The sequence below is a fragment of the Amblyomma mixtum genome, chromosome 6, assembly GCF_055824585.1.
Source record: "Amblyomma mixtum isolate Tamu chromosome 6, ASM5582458v1, whole genome shotgun sequence".
In the NCBI taxonomy this organism is placed as follows: Eukaryota; Metazoa; Arthropoda; class Arachnida; order Ixodida; family Ixodidae; genus Amblyomma; species Amblyomma mixtum.
Genome location: NC_143017.1, coordinates 97,566,274 through 97,591,438, shown reverse-complemented (window position 1 = coordinate 97,591,438; position 25,165 = coordinate 97,566,274). Strand labels below are relative to the sequence as shown.

Sequence of the window (25,165 nt, the reverse complement as noted above, 5' to 3'; positions counted from 1 at the left end):
TTACAACCTGGAGCCTGAATGTAATAGTTCGAAACTTAATTAGAAATTAGTAAACCACCTCACTAGTTAACATTATTTACTTTTTCTCTGATGTCAACTAACACTGGTATTACAATGCCACACAAGCCTCTAGCTCTATACAAGCTCTATGGCTAAGAAAGCTTATATTTAAAAATTTGTTTAACCTTTGCTGAAAATACCTGTGCAACCAGCAGAACTACAGGCATATGTGAAAACGGCCACAAAAACATAACTGGGTAAAAATTTATTGAAAATGTTTACAAATAATGCTGGGTATTCAACTGTGCAGAGGTAAAGTACAGTGCTTTTCAAAGGTTTCTACGTCACCTTAAGTGAGACAAGAACACTCCCCTAGGCAATGAGGACGACTGCAAAACCAGGACCAACATGCTGCCTGGAAACTGTTGAATATCACTATACAGCAGCTTTACTCACAAAGAGAGTTGGGTGTACTAGAGTGTAAGTTGCCCATGTTCTGCTGTTTAGTATTTAAAACAAGCAAGAGTTTCACAAATAGTGCTCAAAACCACAGGCCCATTTGTCAATGCTAGCAGTTATATTACTGTCAACATGATTAACCGTACAAAACCGTTTGTGGCCCAGCTTTGAAAACTGCAGAACAGAACTTTTCAGTCGTAGCATCCCTGTTTTATTCAAGGAAGACAGATGCAGACGGTCGGCCGGTTGCAGAACATGCTTGAAGCTTTTTTTAATGAACAGCATTAAATTGACAAGAACTCTGCCATATAGCACATTGTGTCAACAAAACAGTAGTCAGACGAAACACATCTCTTTAATTGCATAAAAAATGAATAAAAATGAGCATTCACAGCAGCATAAAAGCTATGCAACCACAGCAGAAAAGTTTATCATGTTTTGGATACATCATTTTTGAGTGTGATCACTTTGTATTCTCACTTGTGCCGGCGTACTCGCACAGAGTGTCAACTGGACCCCGAGTTCTGTCACCCGTAACGCTTCTTGTATGTGAAACAAGCTATATGCAATTACAAACTGTTTCAGGCTGCAAGAGTGTAAAACAAGAAGTGCAAATGACAGAAACCTCAGACTCCTCTCACTCTTATTACTTTTTGGCTTGAAGCCACAGGTGGAAATTAGTGCACATCGAATTGTGCAAGCACCGAACGATAGTATTTAAACCCTCCTCAGCAGTGCCGATAAGGAACCAACAATGGCATCCATCCGCACTGTAGCTCAAAATTACACAACTCCTGCGCTACTGCACCGAACTTTGTTTTACGGAGTAGTGCCCGTTTGGGCTTAACTATACAGCAGCTGACGAGATGCGTACTGCTAGGACTGAAAATATCACAGCCCACAACAAGCGCTAGTCCCACCTTTAGCAAATCAAACAAAAAAGAAACAAAGCACTCCAAAAGCGCTGTGAGTTCTGGTACATTTAAAGCCTGCATCAATGGCTGCACGCGATTGCTCTGTCAATGCAGGTTTTAAACGTGGAAATGCCAAGAAGCTATATACTTATTGGCATTCAAGACGAATGACCACGTGCTAATCGACCTTGCCACAAGTTAAGCTCGCTCAAATGCCCCGAGGCATGACTCAGTATGATTGCAGCAGCATCCAAATCTAGTAGGCCACCATCTTCGTGAATTCCCTTCTGTTTGTGGTGTCTTGTTTTATGTCTACTCACTCTGCTCTTACTGTGTCAGAATCAAACACAAAAAGAGATGACTTCTGGGACCTAAATGCGATTCTAAAATAAAGTTATTGTGAAAGACTAACTAGTAACACCATGCCTAACACCTTGTTCAAAGATGTGTGGTGTCAGGGTAATGGGAATGGCAACGACGTTGAGGACTTCGCTAGATCTTATACAAAGAGGGACTGACTCAGAGTACCGTACCAAACAACACAATTCTAGCAATGGCACAAACACCTGCTGTAACAGCACCCATAAAACTATGGCCTACATTGCGCTATACTGCAGAACTGCACACAACAGGTAACAGACACATAACAGGTACAAGGTACCACGGTAATGAACAAAGCGGACAGTGGAATGGACTCTGACACTAGCACTAGTTTTGGGATGCTTGCAATGCTGCAAGCAGCCAGCTACCTCTTTTCTGCAATTTCTCATCCACGTGCTACATAGCTACAGCATCACGCGCACTACCCTATCAGAGTAATGTAATGTAAGACAGGTGCTAGCTGCCCCCCTACATAGTCGAATATCTTACCATATGCAGCGCATAGAGCTCACTAAGAGCAGTCGCTCCAATAAGTTGTCTGCAGTAGTTCAGTATGAAATGAAAGCATTCCCTTTCGCAAGTGTTAATGAGGTGATGTGGTCAACTGTTCAAATTATAACTGCAGCACTGAAATGTCTATTGCACTCCGGACTAGCAGCCTAGTAGTACTGTAAAAACCCCACTTTTCATGAAAGGCATGCCATTCATGGGCTACTCTTCTCACTAAGGCAAGGGCAAGTTGAGAAAAAAAAAAACTGGGATCACAGGAAACAGCAGCTTCACACACACAATGGTTACAGCAGAACAGATACTGCCCCTGGGGAAAGATTACCAATAAATGCTTATTACAGGCAAACAAGCCAGCCCTAAAATTTATTCAGCAGCATGTTGCTACAAAGTGACAGGCAACAAATAAGTGGTAAGCGAACTTTATTACGCAACAGGTGCCAGTTCAAGAACATCAGCAGTAACCAAATCAATACACTGGCCACGCTATAAACACAAACACAGCCACCTGCTTTTCTTTTTATGAACGAGACCAGAGCAACATGCGTGCCTCTGCATAGCTGGCTAAAATGCCGTATTTTATTGCAACCCACCTTGAAAGTAGCATTGAAAGATTTGTGGCACCATAGCATTTCACTGCACAACATGCTCTCCTAGAGTCTGTCAAATGCATGTGCTATTGCTGCTGAGATAAAAAAACCTTGGTGATCCTGAAACTCACAGGGATTAGGTGCAAGTGGATTCACTCTAAAACACATCTCATGAAGGAATGGATGCAGTGGAGTCACACAACAAACACTAGCCCTCGTCATTATCACTCTAAACCTCTTTCTCTCTTGATAATGTTACATGCAATCTCATTTTTCTTCTTGGTACTAAGGATGTGATCTCGGTGAAGGAAGAAATGCACCACAAAACACTAAAGACAACTAGCTGTGTTACATCTGACCCTTTTCGCAATTGCCAAGTTGGTTTCCCCACACTATATTCTGCCTTAATAATAGCTAGGTGGTGGCAATGTTAGGGTGCAGGTGGGAAGCAGCTTCTCTGCCCGTGTCTTATGAAAAAAAAAGAAAAAAAAAGGAAACATATCTCGTACACTGCTATCCCGTAAGGCCAATGTCCTTTAAAGACTACAATGGCAGCTTTGCAAGTGCACCTCTCAGTTTCTGGGCCATAAGGAAACACAATGCGAACACTGTGCAGTGGCACATTCCACCTCCCGACGTTGCACACCAATGTCTCCCCTCAGCAGGAGAACACTGACACAACAATAACTGCCGAACCAGCCATCAGTTCAACAAGGATAAAGTGCTAAAATTGCAAACTATAGTTGGCTCACATGCTCATGAATACATCATCAAATCATAACTTGCTCAAGAATAAGTGGAAAATGCAGCTCAAAGGAGATCCTCCAACAAGTGACTTGAATTATCGTCTTGAGCATGCACTCTACCACCCTGCGCCTTCCATCTATCTACAGTGCCATGCTAGCAGGTTCAAGGCAGTTGACCATGACATCATTACAATACCATTGGCTGCAAGGCCCCCCTTTGAATTACAGTTCTGATCTTGAGTGTTATCTGGCTTGACAGCTGCAGACGATATTGGCACGGGAACCATACCGACATGCTTTGCTTCATAAAGCAAACAATGGTTATATACAAAGCCTGTAGGAGGGCGCCCATCATTGAGGTGAAGCCAGCTTAACAATTGCGCAAAGGGTCTATAACACATCTATGTTAATCTGAAAGCTTGGGCATGTGCAAAGCCAAGCAACCCAAAAGCTGTTTAAGAGAAACACTTCCCTGCAAGACACTGCCACTTACTCATCAACTGCAGCACACATCGCACCCAGTGCGTGGTTACCCGAACGCGTGCAGGCGATGCCTGTGGACGCCACTCAGGCATGCCTCTAGCGCAGGTACTTCTGGATCAGCAGCAGCAGGGTGCGATTGGGCAGAACCATGGTGTGCTCCAGGGGCTCATTGGTCATGGGACTAGTCTCCTTTCCACTCTCCAGCCAGCGGTTGATGGCTGTCCGCTCGTAGCTGTAACCATCTGCACAGCCAGAGCCCAAAACCACCACGCTCTTCTTACAGGAATGCAGCACCACTTAGCGGCTGGCAATGACCGATAACTCAATGCCGCCGCACAATAAGTGCAGATCTCGAAGTAACCATGAAAATAAAACAAGCGACAATGTACTTTCACGTGCAGTATGACTTGCAACACGCATCAGGTGGTACGAGCTGATGTCAAGAAGCAATGCGAGTCGGGCGCAGCTGCAAAGTTCTGTATATAGCTGCCGAGCAGCGTGCCCGCGTGCCTGGTACTGTGCAGCACAGTGCAGTCACTTTCTATCAAACGCAAACCAGGAGAAGGTGGCTGCCAGAGCGTTGCAGGTCATTCTGATAGCGACTGTACAACATGATGCCACAGCACCTGAGCTACAACCAACCCTCCACTCCCCATCTTCTATCTGGTCTGATTCAGCGCACACTGTAGTACCCTTCTCTCTGGTTGATTTCAATATCTTACTTTTTCCATCTTTTTTTACTTTTCCAACATTTCTCAAGAGTTTCCTAAGTTGTAATAAATTGCAATTACTCGTTAGCATCCACCCAAATGCAGCCATAAGGCTACATAGGAAAGCTATACAGGTTCCACAAAAACTTCACGATGAAAAATTTCTCCTGGTCGGGGTTTGAACCCGGGACCCTCGTCTGTCCGGAGCAGTCGCGTTATCAACTGTGCCAAATGGGAGAGCTAGCACATGGTAGGGCAACAGCGAATTGATCAACAAGCACAGTTGGTAGAGCGACTGCCCGGGACAGGCGGTGGTACCGGGTTCGAACCCTGGACCAAGACAAATTTTTCTTCAACTGCAAAGTTTCTGTGGAAGCTGTACCTTTTCTCTGTAGCAGTATGGCTATGCTCGGGCGAATGCTAATGAGTAATTACTCACTCAGATTTACTCCACCATGGTGAATTCCCCTAAACAGACTGGTTCCCCAAAATTTTTGCCCAGCATTCCCTGAAATTCACAGTATGAAAAAAAAAAAAAAAACTAAAGAAGCCATACACACTTTTCGAAATTTCACCCCTAGTCAGTTTTGGAGTGTGTTCACACAAGCAAAGTCACAAGCACGTGCATGTGTGTGTGAGTAGTACTGCTGTCAGTCCATGTTTTTTTTTTTTTTTTCACCCTGGACTGTGAACCGAAGAAAGCACTGACCTGCAGCCACAACGGGGTCCCGCATGGGCTCCTGGGTAATGGGGCAGAAGAGCTCCTCGGGCAGGGCAGCATCTTCCTCCCCAGCCGGGGGCAAGTGTCGCCACAGCGGGTGCTTCAGGGCCTGCACTTCGCGCAGCAGACGGGCGCGCGTGCCCAGGGCGTCCACGTGCAGGGCATTGCTCAGCCCCTCGTGGGTCAGGTGCAGCAGCTCCTGACCGTCGATGGCGTGCTCCTCAAAGGCCGCTCGGTGCTGGCCCATGCCCAGGCCCTCCAGCCACTCACCCACCTGGTCGACCGACCAACGGCCCACGGCCGCCACACCTACCCCCTCCTTTGGCTGAGGCTGCGGCTGTGGCTTCGGCTTCTCTTCATGCCCCTCACCCTGTAATGGGGTTCAAAATACAAGCATGGCTTCCAAACGCACTTTCAAGCGTACACGCACTTTAGCTTTAGGCTTGAAGAGCTGTGTTGACTTTTCCCGCTGGCATAATCAGCATGGACAAGAACTTGCAGAGGGGAGCCGCATCGTAGACTGCACTTACCATTTTCTGGCTGTAGCCACAAAGTCATTAAAACATGCATGCTGACTTTAACATCAGGATTAGCTGTGGAACTAACAAAGTACCATAAAACCCAATTTCTCTCCCCCAGTGAAAGCCAACACAATAACACAAGCTATCTGTACACGTATGTCACAAATGCATCCAGAAAAGTGACAAGAAAAGGCCCGGCTAATGTTCCAAGTAAGCAGACACCACCCAATCTGACCTGAGTGGCCACTTCTCCATGAAAAGAGAATGACACCGAGCACACTGCAACAAAGCACCTGTCTTCCAGCTTTCAAGAATGGCATCTACTAAAGAAAAGTGGGCTCTTCATAACACACCATGGCCTACCTCTCGCAGATTCCGATTTTTCAACAAGCACCTAGCTATGTATCGCTGGAATGAAAAAACCTTAAAGCATGAGTGAGCAGATAAGCACCCTATACCCATCATCAGGAAATTAAAAAAATTAGCCACGTAAGCCACTTAGAAGTTTGGCAGTGATACAGTAGACCCTCATTAATTCAAATCGCCTTCAAAGATCATCATCTCCGACTTTCATACCACAGCCACCGAGTAACACTGCTTGTCCAGCGTTCAGCAACCACATCACAAGCCACAAGTGCAGGCCCCTCCAATATGAAAGGAAACAAATACTGAGCATTCAGTGAATGATTACTCCAGTGCTCCTTCTGCCAGAAACAATATATCAGAAAAACCGGGCAAACAATGAGTGCCAGATTAAACGGGCACCGGGCTGACACAACACGGAATGAACAGAAGGCAGTGTCGACCCATTTTAATCAACGCCATCACAAATTCGACGAACTCAAATTGTTCATTCTTCAGTCAGGCTTCAAATCGACTAGGGACAGAAAATACAGAGAAGCATTCCTAATCCACAAATTTAAAAGACTGCAGCCAACAGGGATTCACATGTCCAGAGGAAACCTGGAATCTCTCAGGTACATTCCAGGGTTAGCATAATTTTAAATTAACAAATGTCTTGCACGTGGTCAGACCATTTCCTAGAACCTCGCATAAGTATATTATCGCTCTTTGCACCCTTCCCACGTCATATCTTCCACCCCATTTCCGGCCTTCTCACCCTCTCCCTTTGTTCACTTTTTTTTTTTCTCCTAATCCCCTACTATCAGTTCTTGGAAACCATGACATTCCTGTTACCCCTTCCGCCCCCACCATTTGACTTTCTCTGAACTCGAGCCATTTCCACCCCCCCCCCTGCCTTGTCTTTCCTTGGAAATACCCCCCCCCCCCTTTCTTTCTCCTTCCAGTGCCAGCCTATTTTGTTTGCCTTGTTCTCATTTCCATGTACCGCGCTGACTAATCCTCTTATCTGAGTTTTCCAGGTCCACCCAGCGCCTCCCCCCCCCCCGTCGCAGCCCCTTCAAAGCCTTTGTTCATTACACACCCCCCGGATATAAGTTTTTCCACTATTGCAGCTTAACGAATCAAGAGTCACCTCCCTCCCCTTCCTGACACGCATCCCCTCTCACACCACTTTCCTTCCCCACCCCCGGGGCCTTCCTCCTCGGAGCGAAGGCCCTATTTAATCCCTGCCAATGATAAACGCTTTGCCCAGACGAAGACAAGTCCCCTTGTCGAAACGTTGGCTCAAGCAACCCGAGGTTTTCCCCTCCCTTGTTCATTTTGTGAACTCCGTAATTATGTGTGACAAGCACACCCTTGCCGGATTTCTGACCAGATTTTCCCCTTAGGCATTAAAAACAACAGAAACATCTAAAAAATTTTTCCAGGCGTCTCTTTGAGCAAATATGTTGTTCCCTTTCATATAAGAGGAACCTGTACTTGCAGAAGAAGAGCAAAAGGATGAACAGAGGAAAGAACTGCTACGAAATCCAGCCCCAGGTTTCAGCTTCATGCCCACCCACGGCCAAACTGCCCGAGAAATGTACTCACTGAGCTGGTGGCGCTGTCGGCCTGGGTCCATATGACCACAGTGCGGTCATTGGAGCCCGTGGCTAGGAACTCTCCATCACTTGAGAATGCACAGCAGGGCACGTAGCGGCTGTGCTTGGTCAACCGCTGCAGCTGCTCCCCAGTGCCCTGCAGCCACAGCACAGCTGGAATGATGCGGCTCTATACCAGGGGTTCTCAAACAAGGTTCCCAGCACCTCTGGGCACCTTGGACAGTGCTTTCTGCTTTCCCCGAGTATGTCAATCCATGCATGCCTCAGCACCTCTACACCCCTCCATTTCTTTTACACACTTTATTTTTGGACTAATCATTCCGTATCTTCTCAAAGAAAATTGATTTGTTACATGAACAGTCATTATTAACTAAATTTGGGCACTTTTGAGGGGTCACACATCTGAACGCTCTTTTCTGCATGCATGTTAGGCAGGAAGGGATAGAATCCAAGACATGTGGCATTCCTTTGCAACTTTTGAGAGCTGCTAGGGTGCCCGAAGGCTTGAAAAATTGAGAAGCCCTGTTCTAGACACTCTACTCACCGTGGAGAAGACAGCATGCTGCTTGGTGCCACTAAGAACATTTATTACTGAATACTTCTATAGCTTGTATTTCGCCAACACAGTACTTAGCGCAGTATCTTAGGCAAAACAGATTTTACGCGTACTGCGATCAAAAGACAACATCATGAGACTGAATTCTAGCTTTGCGGCAGATCTCGGAGTACACCTAATGTATGCTGCGTAACGTTCATGCAGCCTACTCCCAGCTAATTGCAAAGCACTAAATGAAACCAGTTTGAAAGAAACAGGCTGAGAATACTTCCTTGACAAGAAAAAAAAAAGGGAGCACCAACTACACTGCTGCTCAAACCATGCCTTCGTATGTTTTGCAACTATAGTCGTCAGCACTGATGACAGCCACATTTTTTTTTAATACCCCCCAGGAATTTACCGTATTTTCCGGTGTATAAGACGCGGTTTTTTTTTTCAAAATCTTGCTGGTGCGTCCTATACAAGGGTGGGTCTTATATGCGAATTTTCCGTTTTTTTTTTTTATTGCGAGTTCAGAAATTACTCAGGTTCATGTTCAAGCTTTTTTCACCGAAAAAATATTACTACCAATAATGCGGTTGTAACATGGTTAATACTTCAATACGGGGACCGCCGTGCGCAACTTTTTTAGGTGAACTTTATCATGAAACGGCGGGGTTGACCACTTCCGGGATCTTAAACACGCGGCCATTTCGGAGAGCCCAAGCAAAGGTAATGTGAAATGCCAAAAGATGGCGACAGTCGCGCTTCTCACCATTGTCAAGACAAGCCAAGAGAAGCCGAGAAGTACGTAGTGCAAAGAGAATGCTTCAGCAGCGTTGCCTTTTCGATAGCGCATCCGAAGATGAAGTCTTTGAAGGTTTTATGTAAAAATAAATTGTTGTGGACATAAAGAGAGTTCTTTCGCTTTTTTTTCTTTTGTGCTAAAACGTGTTCGGGTATGGCATGAGTGTTGCCTTTTTCGATCAATTAGCGTTGCTTAAGAACTTCTCCCACGTACAGTGCATTTTGCGATGGTCGCATAAGCATGCTTAATTAAGCCTCACTAGCCTAACTGGGTAAATTGGGGTGCGTCTTATACACGGGTGCGTCTTATATACCAATTTTTTCAATGACAGCCTGCATATATGGCAGGTGCGTCTTATACAAGGGTGCGTCTTGTACACCGGAAAATACGGTACTCTTCGCCTGTTTACACAAGCACTGGTAACGGATTGTGTGCAAGTCTTGACAATGTTGCTGCCATCAAATACTTCCCAGTAAATTAGCAGCACTGTGCCTGGGAAGTAGCAGCTGCTCCCCTGCTACCTTTGAACATTTACTGCAATCCATGAGACAAAATCAGTGTCACGAGAGTGCTGCCACGAAAGTGCCAGACTTGAAATTATGGCTTCTGCAACCGCAACACCCAGCTCATGTCAAGAAAAAACAGCTTTGAGAGCAAGCAAAAAAGAAACTCATCTAAATTACCTACAAGTATGTTTCACTTTACCTATTGACAAGGTTTTATCTCAACTTTCATTCAGCCCCAAAGCCTAGCCTATAACTTGCACGCAAGTCGTATTTAAAATCTTGAGGCAAACAGTTTTTGGCTAAGAGAAATAAAAGCAAAAGAGAACCTCAAGAGCTCTTCAAAAAAACTTTTCTCAATGCAGTACAAGACAGATAAGATGAGTTGCCTCCCCTCTTCTTGTGTCTCAGGTCAACATGTTGTTTCCTCAAGTGCACAAATTATCGACTCCAACTATGTCCTTCAGTTAGACAGAGACCTGCAGTGCATGTTTGAGATGCCTGAAAGAAGTGCAAGGTATTTAAAAACCTCAAAAATGTTGGTTGCAATTGCTATAGCATTTTGGCACGCTAGTTTGGTCCTTACTTAGCAGGTGGGAACAGTGCAGGAGCACAGAGAATAAGAAAAAAAAATTCAGGGGGGCACTTTGCTGCCCTAAAGTGTGGTGAGGCGAAAGCCTTAAGCGCGGTGTTGCTGCTTGTGTCACTGATGTGTGGTTAAGCCTCGCCTCTAAGAGTTGAACGCGACAGCATCTTGCAACGCTGCCAGGGAGTCCACAGAACGCCATCGCCCCTTCCCCTGTAGGTTCCCCTGTACGCCTTGCTCTTGGGTATATTGGTCTTTGAGGAAAGGACATGTATCTGTCTCCCATATCTCGGTGGACACCTGTACCTCCTTGGACACCTGAACCTCGCTGTAACCGAAGAAGATGGGAGTGAACAAAGACATCCTATTCACTAGACGCGCCTTTGTTCATTCAAAACCATCCAGCCGGCATGGCAGAGTGGCACTCCGGAGACCCTGGTTTGATTCCCCAACTCGACCAATTTGCTACTCGGTTTTATTTATTTATCTGATCTCACTAGAAAGGTTAATTAGGCTAATTGCTTAACTATTATTACTCATTAGTCATTAATTATCATTCAATTATTAAGTATTGATTAAGTAATGATTGGCATATGCCCATATAAGGCACGTAACAGAAACGTGGAAACACCTGCCGACACCGCTGCCGACGCCGCTGCTAACGACAGTATGAGGCATTAAAGGCTTTCACCATAAAAAAATGGACCGAGAGGGACAGATTGAAATTCTTTCATTTATATCCTGGTGCCGCCACGGTGGCTCAGTGGTTATGGTGCTCGGCTGCTGTCCCGAAAGACGCGGGTTCGATCCCGGCCGCGGCGGTTGAATTTCTTTGAAGGAGAAATTCTAGAGGCCCGTGTACTGTGCGATGTCAGTGCACGTTAAAGAACCCCAGGTGGTCGAAATTTCCGGAGCCCTCCACTACAGCGTCTCTCATAGCCTTAGTCGCTTTGGGACGTTAAACCCCATAAATCAAACCAAACCATTTATATCCTGTGTCTCAAAACAGAGACTTAGCAAAGATGGAGACATACTAGCACAGACATGCACCAGATTACCGTGCACAAGCTACGACTGTGCAGTGTCCCACCTGGCCCTGTCTCTGCCGCTGAGTGTGTGCAGGAGGCAACCGGTAATCCTGCATATGTCTATGCTAGTATACCTCCGCTAAGCTAAACCTCTCTAATACCCAAAACCATGAGAAGGAGCTGAAAAGTTCCAAAACTAACTTTCTGCTTGAAGTGGTAGTACCATGAACTTATGAGTAATGACAGCCTTTCTACTGCAAATTTCCAAATCATTGGCACTTTAACAACTGAGCTGACTTTATTGCTCACAATGACACGAAGCCAATGCGAACCAATAACACGAAACTTTTTACCACTACAGTCCAAGCTGCCAAGGGACACCTATTCTTGTTGAAGAAAATTGTTAAACAAGTGTATGGCACAATGAACCAATATCCTGAATGTGCACAACAAGATCGAAATAAAATGTGAACGGCACAGCATGCGGCTTTCTGCAGAGCCATGGAAACCAATCATGAGCAAGCATCACTTTGTGACTGAAACATGGCAAGACTTGGCATGCATTGCATGTTTGTCTAGCTGTTTGTGCACCCTCATGACTTTTGTCGGCAACAGTCATGGCACGCTGATCATGTCACCTTGGACAACATGCAATGAAAATGTGGGCATGCGTCTGGTACCAGTTGGTGCGCAAATCGGCAAACGCTTAACCTAAACAAGCTGCAGAAGGCTGAACCAACATCCCAATGTGTAGCAGCCTCCTACATGCAAGAGAAATAAAGGAGTAGCCAAAATCATCAGCAACACACAAAAGAGGGCTTCCCTTGAAGCAGCTGTCACTGTCAGATGACACTAACTACCCACAGACGCTGCATATTCAGTTCTGATAGGCAGCATGCAAAGTTGGAACATGCGAGGCCAGCTCACCACATCCCACAGCATGGTGGTCTTGTCCCCGGCACTGCGCACGAGGGCGAGAAAATGTAAGGCATGTCGCGTCCTTGCGGACCGCGCGCACGCGGCGGCGGCGCGACGCACCTGGAGGCTAACAGCTGACCGCCGGGGGCAAAGCGGCAGCACATGACGTTCCCCGAGTGCCCCTCGAACATCCACTGGGGCCAGAGGCTGCAGCGGTGAGCCATGCGCACCTGCCAGACGCGCACCAGGTCATCGTTGCCGCACGACGCGAGCAGGTAGCTGCTCTCGAGCGTGCCGTGCGCCAGACTGGCCTCGAACTGCGGGCTGAAGTGGCAGCCTGTGGCGCCCAGGTCGTGCGCCTCGGACCGGGTCAGCAGGCAGCTGCCGTGACCGTAACGGGCGTCCCAGAGCCGCAGGTCTCCGGCCGACGAGGCGGATGCGAGCAGCGCGCCATCGGGCGAGAAGCTGCACGCCGTCACCAGGGCACCGTGGCCGCCGAGGGCGCGCACCAGCGAGCGCGTGGCCACGTCCCAGAGCACCAACGTCTCGTCGTCGCCTCCAGTGGCCAGCAACGCGCCGGAGGGCGAGAAGCTGCAGCAGCGCAGAGCCGCTTCACTCTGGTGCTGGAGCTGACCCAGCACCTCGCCGCTCTGTCGAATTGGAAGGCGAGCATCCCTCAGGCACCCGAAACCATGCAGATGCACACAGCCACGACCGGCTTCGACACAGCACTCCGCTCACCTGAACATTCCAAATGAACACGCTGCCGTCGATGGAACACGACGCGAGGGCCGTGCCCAGCGGCGAGAACTGCACTGCGTTCACGCCATACTTGTGACCCACTAGCGGCGACGCGGACGACTCGGTGAAAGACCCCGACTCGTACAGCCAGATTCGCACCGTCTTGTCATTCGAGCAGGTGGCCAGTGTGGTGCCCGAAAAGTCGCAGCCCGTCACGTCGCCGGCATGCGACTCCAGCGTCTGCCGGAGCTTCCATTCGCGGGTCGCCATTTCCACCGGGAGCACCTAATGTTTGACGCCGACCGTCGCTACCATGGGTACGATTGACAATGCACACCGCGTCAGATTGGTTTCTTGCGTGCTGCACCGTCCGGCCTCAAGCATCGATTCGCACTCGTGCCACATACTTGTGTCGGTCCGTCAACTTCAGAAGGCGTGGCCCCGTAGTCAGCCCGCCGCGGGCGCATGCGAATCAAAACGTCGATTTCGGTACAACTTTTTACCGCACACGATGGTCGAGCGTTGCGCTCAGCGAAGGCTCATTATGCGCTTCCATCTTCCGCGCGACACCACTCGTTACATATCTAATCACTTCAGACACCTCCAACTCAATGTATTCCACGTGAGATGTGTTTACTCATTCACGTACGGCCGGACCGGACTCCGCGCGCTTGCTGCCCTCTCGCCCGATGGCTTAGCACAGGAAGGTGAGGAAGGCGCCCACCGCAGCGGCGCGCGCGCGCGTGATGATTGGTCTCGAACGGTCTCGAGCCGTGTGACGTAAGCAGCGGGAATCGTTTGTCGCGCAGCTAAATGCGAATCGTGTCGCTGGCTCTTGCAGTCACCCATAAAAGTCTGAGGGACATAGCGCTAGGCAGCCAAATTTTATTTTTCGTTTTGCTCTGGAGGCCGCACTTCGCTCGACCCTCATAACCGCGTGTGGCGCAGTCGCAGCAATTAGCGGTGGCCCGGACCCTACCAGCCCCAGCCCGAGTGTAGTTCCGCGAGCGGGTAGACACATTCGCCCGTTTCGAATGGTCTAGCCACGCGGCGTTTAAAGAGCATTTTGCCTGAATACATGTGCACCATGTAGCCTTCCGTCTTCCTCACAAACAGCAATATGAATACAAGAAATGCAACATATATTTTTATATTGCCGAAGTGCAGACCGTGCAGAAGCATGGCCATTCACTTGCTGCTGCTGGCAGTTGCAGGCAGTTATGTTCAAGACACACTGTAGGAAGTATACAGCAGCCTAAGTTTTCCAGGCAGTAGTTAACTCTTGCTCATTAATCTAGCACACCATATATCCAATTGCCGTTTGGTTTAATAAACAAAATTACATTACTTGCAGGAAGTCATTAATAGCTACAAAGTATTTGACATACATGTGCCAAGTAGTCACTTACCTCCACATGGGAAGAAAAATAAGTGAATGAGAGTACAGCAAAATACATTGCCATGTTTTGTTTTCGAATGTCATGCAATTTTCACAGGTTTCACGATACAAGATTTTTTCGTTCACCCTATGTCCTCATACAGAATTCTGTTCTGCTGCAGTAAAACAGTAACCCAAGCTTAGTATCATTTGCTTATTGCCTACCTTTCCTGTCATACGAAAAACTGACAACATAGTACAAACGAGATATAACAGGCCACGTGACACGCAGCTTGCTCATACACAGCTAACTAAAAAAAAACTTCAGTATTTATACTATTTATGTTCCTCTAGCTGGCTATTGAGCAATAGTAAACTGTGGGTGGCACAGCAAGCAACATATAATGTAGCACTATCTGCTTTTTGAAGCAATGACTTTACTCAAGAGCGTGGAGTTGTTAGCAGTCCTTATCAAACAATGGGTTAATTTCATGAGACAAAAGAGCAGCTGTAGCAAAAAGTTACACCCACTTCAAGTGTTGTCCTATTTGAGTAATAGATCTACACTGGATGTTCTCCAAGGTGAAGTGCACGGGCCTTGAAGCGTACTGTGACTGCAGGCCAAAAAATTGGTATGAATCTTTCCCCTTGGTGATCCCCAACAAGGTGTCAACTGCTGTTTAACATCTTTTCTTTTTTGTTTGTTTGATAGTCTGATGATGTGGATTGTGCCACTGTGTTTTTCCAGGCGAACAAGGAAAAAGTGTGGCAGTCAGAGCTCGGTACGAGCGTGACGCTCTGCCGGGAAGAATCTTCTTGGAGCTCAACGTTCAAGGTCAGCTCGCCATATCAGGCCGGGCACCTAGGTCCTGGGGCTGGCCCCCCGCACCACACCACCCTGCTGCTGTCGTGAGCGCTGCAACCGATGCCCGCCTCCCCAGCTGTTACAGCACTTTTCATACCTTTGGGTGCCGCAACGTATGCCTGCCTTCTCCGTTCCTGATCAGTCGGCGTTACGACCACCTTCGATGGACTGAGACGTAGGACGTGTGTTTTACTTGCATGCTGTTACTAGTTTCCGAGCCAGTTCTGACCGCGTCCTCATATCTAATACACTTGTGCTGCGTGTGGTCCACAGCTCCTGGGCGGACCTGGGCCCATTAACTACACCATGTTTGAAGCTTTCCTGTTCAGATATACCATATACTTCCTCTTTGTTGGCCCCTCACTAGGCAAAACACGGTGCTTTGCAAGACTTCCTTCAAAACTCTTCAACGACTTGCCTCAGCAATGTTCAGGAATCTATTTACACACCACCCCGAGCTTCATTAACTTGAAAAGCACTCCACTGAAAGTGCATGTCATCTTTACGTGGTCCCGACCAGGAATGTTGTCACGACATTCCAAAATCTTTAACAGTTGCTTTTTCACAGGGCTGCTCAGTCGAACCAAAAAGGTATTAACTTAGCAGCAAGTTAAATAAGTACTTGCACGAATAAGAAATTATATGAGGCAGATAAAGAATATAATTCTTTAATTTATATATGTCTAAAGCTTTGGCACCCTATTCAAAAGCTGACCACTCCTTACATGACCAAAAGTTAACCGGTATGATCCTGGTGCCACGTACTATGTGAAACCCTTTGAACAACAAACAGTAGATATGATGAAGGGCATGATGCATTGCTAACAGTAATGTTTATTATGCCACAATGCAGAAAAGGCTGACGTATGTTTTGAACAAAACAAAGCAAAAAAACACAGCTTTTCATTTTGCTACTGCAGCTAAACATTAACAAAAAAGCTACAGCAATCTTGTAGAGAATACACTTGATGGTCATGAAAGTCAGCAAAAAAATGAGAGGGGTTAAATTGCATATGTGATTTATATATGGAATAACTGGACAAGAGACCAGTGGTCCTGTTTGACCAAGTGGGAGTGCCGTGCAAAAAAGATCTCATGATATCATATCCCCATGATTTTCTTTTATTTCTCTTACTGTACTGTCAGTTTAACTGAAAGCAAAGCAGGCTTTTTCCACCAAGCAGCCAGTTGTCTGCAAGGATAAGAAAACAGTACAAATGGCTCAAGTTTCTTCTGTTAGCTGGTGTATATAATGGCACCATATATATACATGTTTAATGGCATTAATCATATTGTACAGATTTCCTTAGTATTAAAATGGCAAAAATTGCTACGCAAGAAGCCCCAGCATGTGTTGCGGTGACGTCTTGAAAATCCTCCTATGCAGTATATATATTAAAGACCGAATTAACCATAACAGTGCAAAAAGCTATACAACAATTCATTGAAGTATAAATCAAAGCTATAACATGATAAGAATACTGGCTGAAACAACCCGCACAGGGGGCATTAAGGGAATCCAAACAGAAAGGGGCCAGTGCACTGCAAGCACGCCTGCAGTCAACCAACAATTCGGTATTTCTATAGCATGCAACAGAGCAGCGAATTGAGTTTATCTGCAGAGAAGGCGCCCATTCCTTTTCGTCTCCATGAAAACTTATTGAAAACAGGCTTATAAACCATGAAGAATGGAAAGAAACTAGCCTCCGGTTCTCCACAGGCCTGCAACTCCTAAACGACTTCAAGTTGGGGGCGCTGCACTCAAGGCCATCCTCTGCAAACGACGCACTAGGGCCTGGCAGAACTTTGACCGGTTGTTAAGCGGTTCAGCGCAATCGGTCAAGGCAGCGCGCGCATCTGGTCCAAGCGGGCTCTTGCGGCGTCCTCGCCACAGAAGGTAAACGGTGCGCTCGAGCAGCTCCGTGTGCAGTGGCTGGCCATCTCTGGTGGCCCACCGGCGCAGCAAGCGCGCCAGAAGTGCCTCGTCCGGGTGTGGCTCGTCCTCCCCGCCTGCGCAGGCCAGCACCAGCAATGGCACGGCCAGCTGTGGTTCGTCCGTGGCAGCGGCCAAGAGCGCCAGCGCCTGCTCCCGCAACGGAAGGGGCGGCGGCCGCCCAAGACGGGCGACCAGCTGGGCAGCCAGTGGGTCTCGCTGGACCAGCAGCTCCGCCAGGGGCTCCCGATGCGTGACCAGCTGTGGCGCACCCCAGCGGGGACCCAGCGTGGCTGCCAGCACCAGCAATAGCCGAACAGCTGACTTGCTGCCGCCCGTTATGGGGCCTTCAGCCCTGAGGAACTGTGGCGATGAGAGCTGCGACTCCAGACCGGCCTCCAGGAGTGTCCGGGCACCACCCGATGACGCGAGGCGAGCTAGCAGTGCAAGCCGAGCTTCGCGCAGGTGCGGCCGAGTGGATGGGCTTGCAGCTGCTAGGTGGAGCAGGTGTCCACCTCGCGCCAAATGCTCCAACCAGGAACTGGCATCCAGTGAGACCAGGGCATCCAACACGCAAAGGGCCATCATTTGTGTCACCTGCACATACATTTTAGTAGGATTTTCAAGGTGTCTGCATGGTGATACATATGTATGTACTCTGATTACGAGCAGGCATGAGAAATGGCTACCAGACAGCTTTGAAGTCAGGCCCCTTTGTGTGTTTCCAGTCTGACGTTCACTTTTTGCATCGCACAGCAAGCAGGCAGTGCGGGCACAAAACTACCTACGAGCAAGACGATCTGTTTTCGGAGTTGCTGCTCTGACTGCCCCAGTGTGACAAAGTGCCAACATGCATGATCGGACAACTCTCCACTGGCACTAAATGTGAGGGGAAGATGACCAGATAATGTCACAAAACAAAATATATACTACTAAATGCCTTCTGAATTTAGGTGGTGCCACAACCACTGAGTCTGCTGGCTGCGTATGGTAAATAGGCATCCAGGAAAGCCAGGAAGCAGGCACTTTCTTGGCAGCACGGCACAGCTATCATTACTGGGGATAGTGAACTTCACCGAGCTTCAGTGCCGGCTACAGTGAAACGAATGGGAGAAAGAGAGATCATTGCTACTTTTTTTAATAGCATCATCTGACCCTCCATCGGATAAGACTGAGTGTTTTAACGGCAGCTGTATTACCAACCATGAACCTAAGTGGTTTGGTCACTCCTTCCTTCACAGTTGTGGGCTGTGGACCCACACTATGCTGCTTTGTAAAGGAGCAATCAAAAAGTATCCCAGCTGCAAGCTGATGTGTGTGTCATCATCCACTGTTCCTGTCACAGCTGAATTTGAATGAACAAAGTATGACTGAACAAGTGGAACTGCTTATGCGTCATGAAAAGTAAGCAGGCGCAGCTTTTCATGGAAGTGAAGCACGACTTGAATGGAGCGCTTTTTCACGCGAAACCTTGCCTCGAGTGAGAAGCATGTGGCCATGCCGCCGAACTTGCACAGTGACGCGCTGAAGAAGCGGTTGCCCTAGCGCCCATGTGAGAGTTGCTGGCGTATATCTCGCAATCATCGCAAAAAACGCCGAATCATGTTCGGGACAGCGTTGCAAAGATAAGTGAATGTCGTTGCTTGACAAGTGGTCTGGGGGCGCTGCAACTGCTTCCCTATCACATGGTTCTTTTTGTATTTAGCGGGCTTTCTTTTAAGGCAAATAAAAGAAGCTGTATCAGTGATACTTGATTGCAAACACGGCAACTGGTTATTTTTCTATGGGATCCGCAATTCCTGCATCGACACTTTCTTCCTGAAGGCAATAATTAAAAGGTTAGATAATTAGTCTCTGCTAATTACCGTATTTACCCAATTCCAACGCGCCCCCGATTCCAACGCGCACCCAATTTACGGCACCAAAAAAAAAAAAATTCAAGCCCCGATTCTAACGCGCGCCCGATATTGGTAATGAAAAAAAAAAAACTACAAGCCCCGCTTCTAACGTGCATGTGGCTTCCACGAATGAAAATAATTTGCAACTGTTTTATATTTTAAGGAGAGCTGCGGGTGAAAAAACCGCGATTTTTCCCAATAAAGTCGATTTTGAATTTTCTTACGTCATGTATTCCCCCAAGCCTCTTCTTTTATGTATAAAAAAATCAAAGCCGATAACCAATGGGAAGTTAGTAAAAAATGCAATTAAAGCTCTCGCGGTGGCTTGCGAAAGTGCGAATTTGACCGAATTTCGGGAACGCGGCATTTCGCTCCACGGCGTCGCCCGCTCTTGAATTTTCGCGGGGAAGTAGGCCTAACCCTCTCCTACCAGAAGCCACTTCGGCAGCGGCGCATTCTTGATAAAAAATACGAAAAAAAAGATCGTTTCCCGCCCGAGTCGAGCGTCGCGACTGGCCCTTCAAATCACGTGGTACGATCGGAGCCCTTCCATTGGCTACGAGCATTCCACCGCACGGTCGGACGCAGACGCTCTTTCTTCGTTCTGCCGCCACCGAGACGTGAACCAACGCTTCTGCCCGGGTTTTTCTCCTTTCTCCGCTATGGATGCGACTGAGAAACGAGATTTTCTTTCATGCAAGTTCATGACAAAGCATCAGTATAAAGGAAGACGCCCCAAGCGCAAGCGGAGAGCTCCGGTGACGGGAGGTTCGTCTGCTGCTAGGCGTAACTGCGGCAGCGGCGATGCACCATTTGGATCCTTCAAGCTTCTTGCGGAGCATCCATGACTTCGTCAGTGCATCTGAGCGAAAGATAAAGATGTTCGACGGCCAAAACAAGCATAAAAACGAGCGCGGAAGCGCTGTTATCTGTTAGATCGGCATGATGCACGACCTCGTCAGCGGCGCGGCGTGCCCCGCCTGCGGACGATGTAATCTCGGTCAGAGAATCGGCCGCAAAACAGAAAGGACTCTCATCGCTTTTGGAACTTTACCGCTGAAATGACGCGTTTCCGACAACCGTTGTTTTATCAACATATTCTTCGAGCCGCGTATCTCGATCGTACAAACGCAGTGATGAGGCGTCCGCCCGCGGCAGTGCACGGGATAGCGTCGTCGTGAACGTGGTCCATGGTCGCTGAGCGCCACACAGATTGAAAACGGCTCCTGCGACGCAGAAAACGACGAGCAAACGTGCTCCTATGTTTGCCGGCAGTTAGTGAGCTCCCACATCGTATAATGGCGATGACGATGGGCAGCTATGGGGCAGTTTCGGTTTGCACTCGAATCCAACGCGCATGCGATTTTGAGACGTATTTTCCCCGAAAAAAGGTGCGCGTTGGAATTGGGTAAATACGGTAATTATGTTTGCATAATAAAAAAATACTGCAGACTAGGACACGTGACTGGTGACAACCCCCAGTTGGTCTCACTGGGCTAGGGCACTTCGTCTTTTTTACAAGCTTGGTTACATTTAGCTGGGACACCCTGTATATGTGGTATGCGTAAAAATTGGAGGCTTATCAAGGTTAAGCCCAGTGGATGTGAAGCATGTCCTTAGTGTTTGGAGGCATCTTGACCGCATACATGCCCGGCGCAAAGACGCTGGCGTGGTTGCAGGCACAGAGACTGACGCGACGGCGGGCGCGCACCGCCTCATCCCTGGCGTGGCGTCACATATCACGTGATGCAGCGATGGTGGTGGCGCCGCCGCTGCGTCGCGCGCGACGGCGCGAACCGAAGCGTGGAGGCCTCCGCCGGGCGACGTCCGATGGCGCGATATGAGGCCCCATCTGCAGCCGGTGTGACGTCATCACGTGACGTCACATCATGTGATCTCACTTCAAGGTCAATGGTGGCCACCGCCGGGAGGTGACCGACGGCGCGATATGAGGCCCCATCTGCAGCCGGTGTGACGTCATCACGTGACGTCATGTCACGTGACCTACTTGAAGGTCACTTGAAGGTCAATGGTGGCCACCGCCGGGCGTCGTGCGAAGGCCCGAAACCTACGTTAATATGCTTCCCATAAAACAATGGTTCCCCACTACGTATTGAGAACAGATGGGGCCAAGTGGAAGAAGGGCGGTGTACCTCGTGGGAGGCTGTCACATCGCGGCAGAGCAGCTCGTGCAGGGGCTGCATGCAGGAGCGCACCAGCTGTGCCAGGGCGGCCCTCTCGCCACTGCCCCGCCAGCCCAGCAGCAGGTGCAGCAGGGCCGAGTAGAGGTGGGCACGCAGCCGCTGCTGCCCACTGCCCGACACCACCAGGCTCTGGAGCAGGGACCGGGTCAGCGCCAGCACAGACGGCGGAGACACCTGCAACACAAGCAGTATCGGAACACTCACTCTTCCCAATGCTTCTGAGCGTTTATTATTCGAAAACTCAAAGTATTCCTCCAGAGTGAATAAAAATTTTCAGGACGCCAACTCTTAGCGGTTTCAGAGCATCTAAGGTGCTTTGTTTGCCACTTCTGAAAATGTGGTTAAAAAATTAAGTGCACGTATGTTTGCACCTATTGACCTACTCTCCTAATCTCTGTCCATCTCTCCACACACACACTACTGCTGGTGGCAGCCTCTTCATTTGTGTTGCGTCCTTGGCCTTGCCAACTCGAGCGAATCTTGCACTGGCACCAGTTGTAGGCTGCAGATCAGTTGTGCACCGCTGCACGAGATTAATTCATGTGAGGCTTTTTGGCTGAATACATCAAATATCGGAGAAAAACTGAATTATATGACGTATTCAATTTGCAAACCAAACTATTCAAGGATTTATGATTCGATAAACCATGTGCTCACACATGCCGAGAGATTTTAGCAGCAGAGCATTTTGCATTCGTCACCTGCTTAGGTATTTTATGTTCACTGCTTGGTTGTACTGCCTTCAACCTTCAAGGATGAAGCTCTTAGCTCACGAAAGCAAACTCATTGTCTAGATACTTTCTGAAAATTTTCTCTACTTCTCTATTGCCTGGCACCTATAACGTCCCAGTTCTCAGCAATGCACACCCATTAGCCGATGTACAAGAACCTGTGCAGAACTACCTCCGGTCAACAATTCTGTTGTTTCAATTCCAGCTGATTCAGTGTGTCAGACAACAGTCACGTCCCTCCCACACAGCACACACCCACCTGATCAGCGGCTGTGAGGCTACGCTGGCGCAGAGCGGTCACAATGAGCAGCAGCAGCTCAGCTGCTGGACTCTGCTCGCTCAGGGGTCGGGAAGGGAGCAGAAGTTCGTGGGCCAGTTCCAGCAGCAGCTGCGCATCCAGCAAGGATGCCCAGCACACCACCAGCACGGAGGCCAGCTGCTGCCAAGCGCTGAACGCCTGGCGTGCAACATAGGCACGCTCACGCTCTGCATTGCGTTCCAATGCAGCCTGCAGCACGGCCCTCATCTGTAGAGAGAGATAATAGCCACATTGATTGACTCATTACTTTGCAGCTTGTTGAATAAAAAAAAAAAAATCTGCTGATATATTTGCGCTAATGCCAGTCCAGACTTCAGCAGGAATGAGTTTAATGCTTTGAGATGCTATGTCAACAATCAATGATGAATGAATCTATTCTTTTACCTACATGGCCATGCATACAGTGAATGATATTTGTGTCCATGCTTACAAAATATTGCATTTTGCTTGGTTTCACTGGGGCTTAAGTAACGAAGGTTATCACGTGCCAAGCACAGGATTGGAAATATTTGTCCATTATGTTGAAGGACTGAATGTCCGTTAGCACACCAGAGTATGCATTCAGAGTATGCTAATGAAGATGCAACACACATCCCTCTGGGCGCTCTTTTTTTCTATATCTTCTTCTCACTCTTCATGGCCATGTGCTATAGACTATAGTGCTCATTCAAAATGGCATGGTTGTTCTTTGCTCCATGCCATTACAGGCCAGCAGTAGCAGCTGAATTTGATGATTACATCAGCAATGTCCCACTTGCCAACACAAAAAAATTTAAAGAACTAACACATTCCCCTGTGCATTCCTTCGTTTTGGTGGCTGTTGGCCTTATTAAAATTGAAAAATGGTGACATGTGAAGTGCCGCAGTCTTTCAAGCAGCTGCAAAAAACGTCCTCTTAAACATAGGCATGTGTCAATATTCGATAATTTTGAATATTCAGCCGAATAGCGAAGTATTCATCTCAAGCGAATAATGTTTCTGGAACTTTTGCTGCGTGTAGTTTTGGTTCAGCTAACCACCTCCGGGATGGCACTTCGGCGCGCTTGCAACCAAAGCCGGTCTGCGCATGCTTGCGGTAATTTACGCGAGCAGGCGGAAGTGCAGCGCCTAAGTCTGTACCTGCCAGGAATCTGCAGCCGCACTACCTGTGGTGTGCACGCGCCTTAATCGGCACGGCTGTCAGCCAAAGGCCTTCAGGCTCAATGCATGTATTAGCTCTAGAATTGCCACAGTTGTCCAAGTAGAAAGAAATGATCTAAGGAACCATAACTGATTTAATGAGCCATTCGCGGTTTCGCCTTATTTCGGCATGTACTTAGACATGCATGGCTTAATCTTTGAGACAAGCATATGATTACTGGCAGGATCAACCAGGCAGGATCAACCAGCATAGCGCAATCCGCTTACACACGCTGTCAGTGTGCATACGCTGACTGGTCTCGACGGGGCAGGCTTCCCCAATTGTATTAAAGGGAGGCTGAAGCACATTTTTTGAAAATCAGGCTGCCAGCGGCATCCTACAGTTTTCATGCCGTATACTGGAATATCGCATCCAAATAAGGCAAAAACAAGCGCGAATTGCCTTTTTTAGCAGAAATATGCGGCCTGTGACGCAGGGCACACCGTCCGGCGCGCCACCGCCCGTGACTGGTCAAGAGAGGTCGTGACGACACTTTGAGGACTGGAGAAGCTGCCGATGCGGATCCGGCGCTAAGTTGAGTGCAGATCGCAGCTTTCCGTGGTGTTGTAAAAGCAAATATAGTGACTATTTTTTTTACTAACCTCCAAAGAAAAGTATACTACAGTTTGTTCATTCCACATATCACCTGAAACCAAAAAAGACACAAGCAAAAAAATGCTTGCTTGCTTTATTGTGCTTTGCTGTGCTTGCTTGCTTGGACACATCAAACCGAGTATAAAATTACTAACCGAGCCTTGCTGAGCATGCCTCAGGTGGTCTGGCCATCACCTAAGCTGAGGAGAGCGACATATGCTTGAGCCTCTATGAGGTTTCTGCCGGGGCTAAGTGAGAATGTTTCTACTTATAGAAGAGGCGCTCCTTCGGAATGGTGACACGCCTCTCATGCTCGAGAAAATCGAAGGAACTGTGTCATGGTTCAGCGGCGCCTTCTCGACAGAAATCTCCAAAGATCGCATTAGGGACAAGCCCTGCATATAGCTGCACTTACGAAAACGCTTCGAGCAGAGTACGCTTGCTTTGGTCGGCTTGAATTCTTCGTCACAGCAGCGAGCGCTTGCGCTGCGAGCTTATGGCGGAAAACAGTGGAAGACGACACAGTCGCGGCCGTGGTTGTTCGTGGACACGAACGCAGAGTAGTACCTCGTGTTGAACATGATTCTCAAGGTCGGCTGACACGCTTTGTACATCACAACGCACGCAGTACGAGGAACAACACATGCAGCACGAGAAACAACGCACGCTGAAAGCTCGCTCGGGTGCGCCGAAGTATCCCCGGCTCCTCAACGTGACGTCACATTGGAAAACATGGACAAGGTTTCCCTCTCTGCTGTTCTCCTCTCCTGCGCTCACGCGAGGCGTGGGAGATTTAAACATCGCGCTTTCAATTGGTGATTGCGGCACTGTTTTAGCCAAAATCGAAAAAATAATTTCACAGGCGTGATCAGCAATGACACTACTTCAAAACCCTGAAAAATTGGCTGATTCGAAAACCGCCTCAGTATCCCTTTAACGAGCACATAG

General features: G+C 48.2%; 2 protein-coding genes and 1 long non-coding RNA gene across 5 annotated transcripts in view; 1 reads left to right on the top strand and 2 right to left on the bottom strand.

The window, feature by feature from the left end:
* Positions 1-250: 250 nt before the first annotated feature.
* On the bottom strand, positions 251-13,845 carry LOC149339791 (WD repeat, SAM and U-box domain-containing protein 1-like). Its single transcript, XM_089548449.1, has 6 exons — positions 13,116-13,845; positions 12,495-13,024; positions 12,384-12,417; positions 7,986-8,132; positions 5,500-5,881; positions 251-4,322 (listed from the first exon to the last, which is right to left on the bottom strand). Exons 1-6 carry the CDS (start codon positions 13,383-13,385, stop codon positions 4,177-4,179), a joined length of 1,509 nt encoding a protein of 502 aa, XP_089404575.1. The 5' UTR covers positions 13,386-13,845; the 3' UTR covers positions 251-4,176.
* Positions 12,465-19,404, top strand: LOC149339790 (uncharacterized). The gene is made up of 2 exons (XR_016283558.1): positions 12,465-13,432; positions 15,242-19,404. It is a non-coding gene; the product is annotated as an uncharacterized LOC149339790 (long non-coding RNA).
* Positions 16,173-25,165, bottom strand: part of Nup205 (nuclear pore complex protein Nup205) — a 23,230-nt gene continuing 14,237 nt past the window's right edge. For all 3 annotated transcript variants that reach the window (XM_089548447.1, XM_089548446.1, XM_089548448.1), the window contains 3 exons: positions 22,384-22,650; positions 21,343-21,567; positions 16,173-17,888 (listed from right to left, as the gene is read on the bottom strand). In XM_089548447.1, coding sequence (XP_089404573.1) covers positions 17,100-17,888; positions 21,343-21,567; positions 22,384-22,650 — 1,281 coding nt within the window. In that variant the 3' untranslated portion in view covers positions 16,173-17,099. The remainder of the gene's footprint in view (positions 17,889-21,342; positions 21,568-22,383; positions 22,651-25,165) is intronic.

What these genes read in the sequence shown, in the direction of transcription:
- LOC149339791 (XM_089548449.1), bottom strand. Translation starts at nt 13,385, where the DNA reads ATGGCGACCCGCGAATGGAAGCTCCGGCAGACGCTGGAGTCGCATGCC. An exon ending in TGTTCATTTGGAATGTTCAG is followed by an intron (nt 13,025 to 13,115) that starts GTGAGCGGAGTG and finishes CCAATTCGACAG; the next exon opens with AGCGGCGAGGTGCTGGGTCA. An exon ending in CCGACAGCGCCACCAGCTCA is followed by an intron (nt 5,882 to 7,985) that starts GTGAGTACATTT and finishes ACCCCATTACAG; the next exon opens with GGTGAGGGGCATGAAGAGAA.